The sequence below is a fragment of the Artemia franciscana genome, unplaced genomic scaffold, assembly GCF_032884065.1.
Source record: "Artemia franciscana unplaced genomic scaffold, ASM3288406v1 PGA_scaffold_87, whole genome shotgun sequence".
NCBI classification, from domain to species: Eukaryota; Metazoa; Arthropoda; class Branchiopoda; order Anostraca; family Artemiidae; genus Artemia; species Artemia franciscana.
This window is the reverse complement of record NW_027062715.1, coordinates 91,087-92,523: the sequence shown is the minus strand read 5'-3', so window position 1 is coordinate 92,523 and position 1,437 is coordinate 91,087. Positions and strand designations below refer to the sequence as shown.

At 34.2% G+C, this 1,437-nt stretch overlaps 1 protein-coding gene across 1 annotated transcript in view; it reads right to left on the bottom strand.

The window, feature by feature from the left end:
* Positions 1-431: 431 nt before the first annotated feature.
* LOC136042226 (soma ferritin-like) overlaps positions 432-1,437 on the bottom strand; it is a 19,871-nt gene continuing 18,865 nt past the window's right edge. The window contains exon 4 of the mRNA XM_065727165.1: positions 432-1,437. Coding sequence (XP_065583237.1) covers positions 1,398-1,437 — 40 coding nt within the window. The 3' untranslated portion in view covers positions 432-1,397.

Genomic DNA, 1,437 nt, shown 5'->3' with positions numbered 1-1,437 from the left:
TCTTTTAGAATGGGTTTTCAGAACTAGGAGAAGACTAATTACTAACGGAAGTTTTCAAAGATTAAAATATTCAAGTGATGTGGGATTCCACCACCCAAAAACAGTAGAATTCCCAGAACAAATCTAACAAACGATTATCGCTTTTTTCCCAAAATTACAATAGCACATACTCAAGGCCGTATCAAGTGGGAAGGATTACCAAGCTCAAATCTTCTCCCTCCACACAATTTTTGTTCCAGCTTATAAAAACGCGACGAAAATGCATATAAATAAACTTTTGATGCATATTTAAATTTTTTGTACCCCCCCCCCCCCCAAACTACAATCTTCTATATGCCTTTACAGACACTCACACATTGTAGAGAACCGGAAAAATAGCACCGCTATACCTGCCTTGATGCAGATTTTCAGCCTAAAGAATAACAAATTAGTAATAGTTACGTCGTTTATTTATCCATCAGCTAATAAAAGTAGAAACCAAAGTTTAACACTACCTAATACATTAAGGCCTTTCCATGAAGATGGATACACCACAAAAATTAGAAAATCAATAGGAAAGAAGAAGCGACAAGTGTTCTTTCTCTGTTTTTTTTTTTATTTTTATTTTGCTGTAATGAATGCATTTGTAATTAATAAATGTGTTGTATTTTGAATGTACATAGATTGCAACAACGACCATTCCTTGCCCTACTGCCTGTCTCCAATAATTCAAAATTTTATTTTATCCATATATTCTTATTGAGTTTACTGCTTTGATTGTCCCCACGTACCTCCTCTACCACCAATCTTGTACAGAAACCATAGGACAAATAACACAAATCTTCTTCCAATTCAGCTATAATTTTCAAGATTACAGTTTTCACTATTTAGCCCTCTTCTTTCTTCCTGAGCCATCAACAAATGGTCCAAATCGTATTTAACTTCTCAACAAGACGGATAGGGTAATACCCTGTTCCCAGACCCTTAGGCATTTCATTAAATATTTCAAATATTAAGTATCAATCAAATGGAATTTTAATAGGTCAATTTCAGCAGTTTTCTGTAGGAAAGGGTCAAATTGTGGGACTTGAATGTATAATGCGGACTAGTTTCTTTTTTTGCTGTAAAGCGAATAGCCTCCATTCAAATGGCAGTGACCTTGGTGTATCCATTTTCAGGAGCAGACCAATGGAACGTACGTAAACAACATATATTGGCTTGAGGTCCGAAGAAAAGAAAAACGACCATTTTAAGCTGTTTTCCAAGTCTTAAAGAAAATCAAGTCAAAACATAGAAATGGTCCCAACCACAAATAAAATAAACCAATATAGAAACCACCTGTATTTTTTTTTCTTTTAAAGCTGTTACATTTTACACATTAAGCGCTTCAAAAGCAATAAAGAAACAGATGTCAAAAGTTATTGCAATTCTTTATCAAACTCATAAACTCCAAGTCCA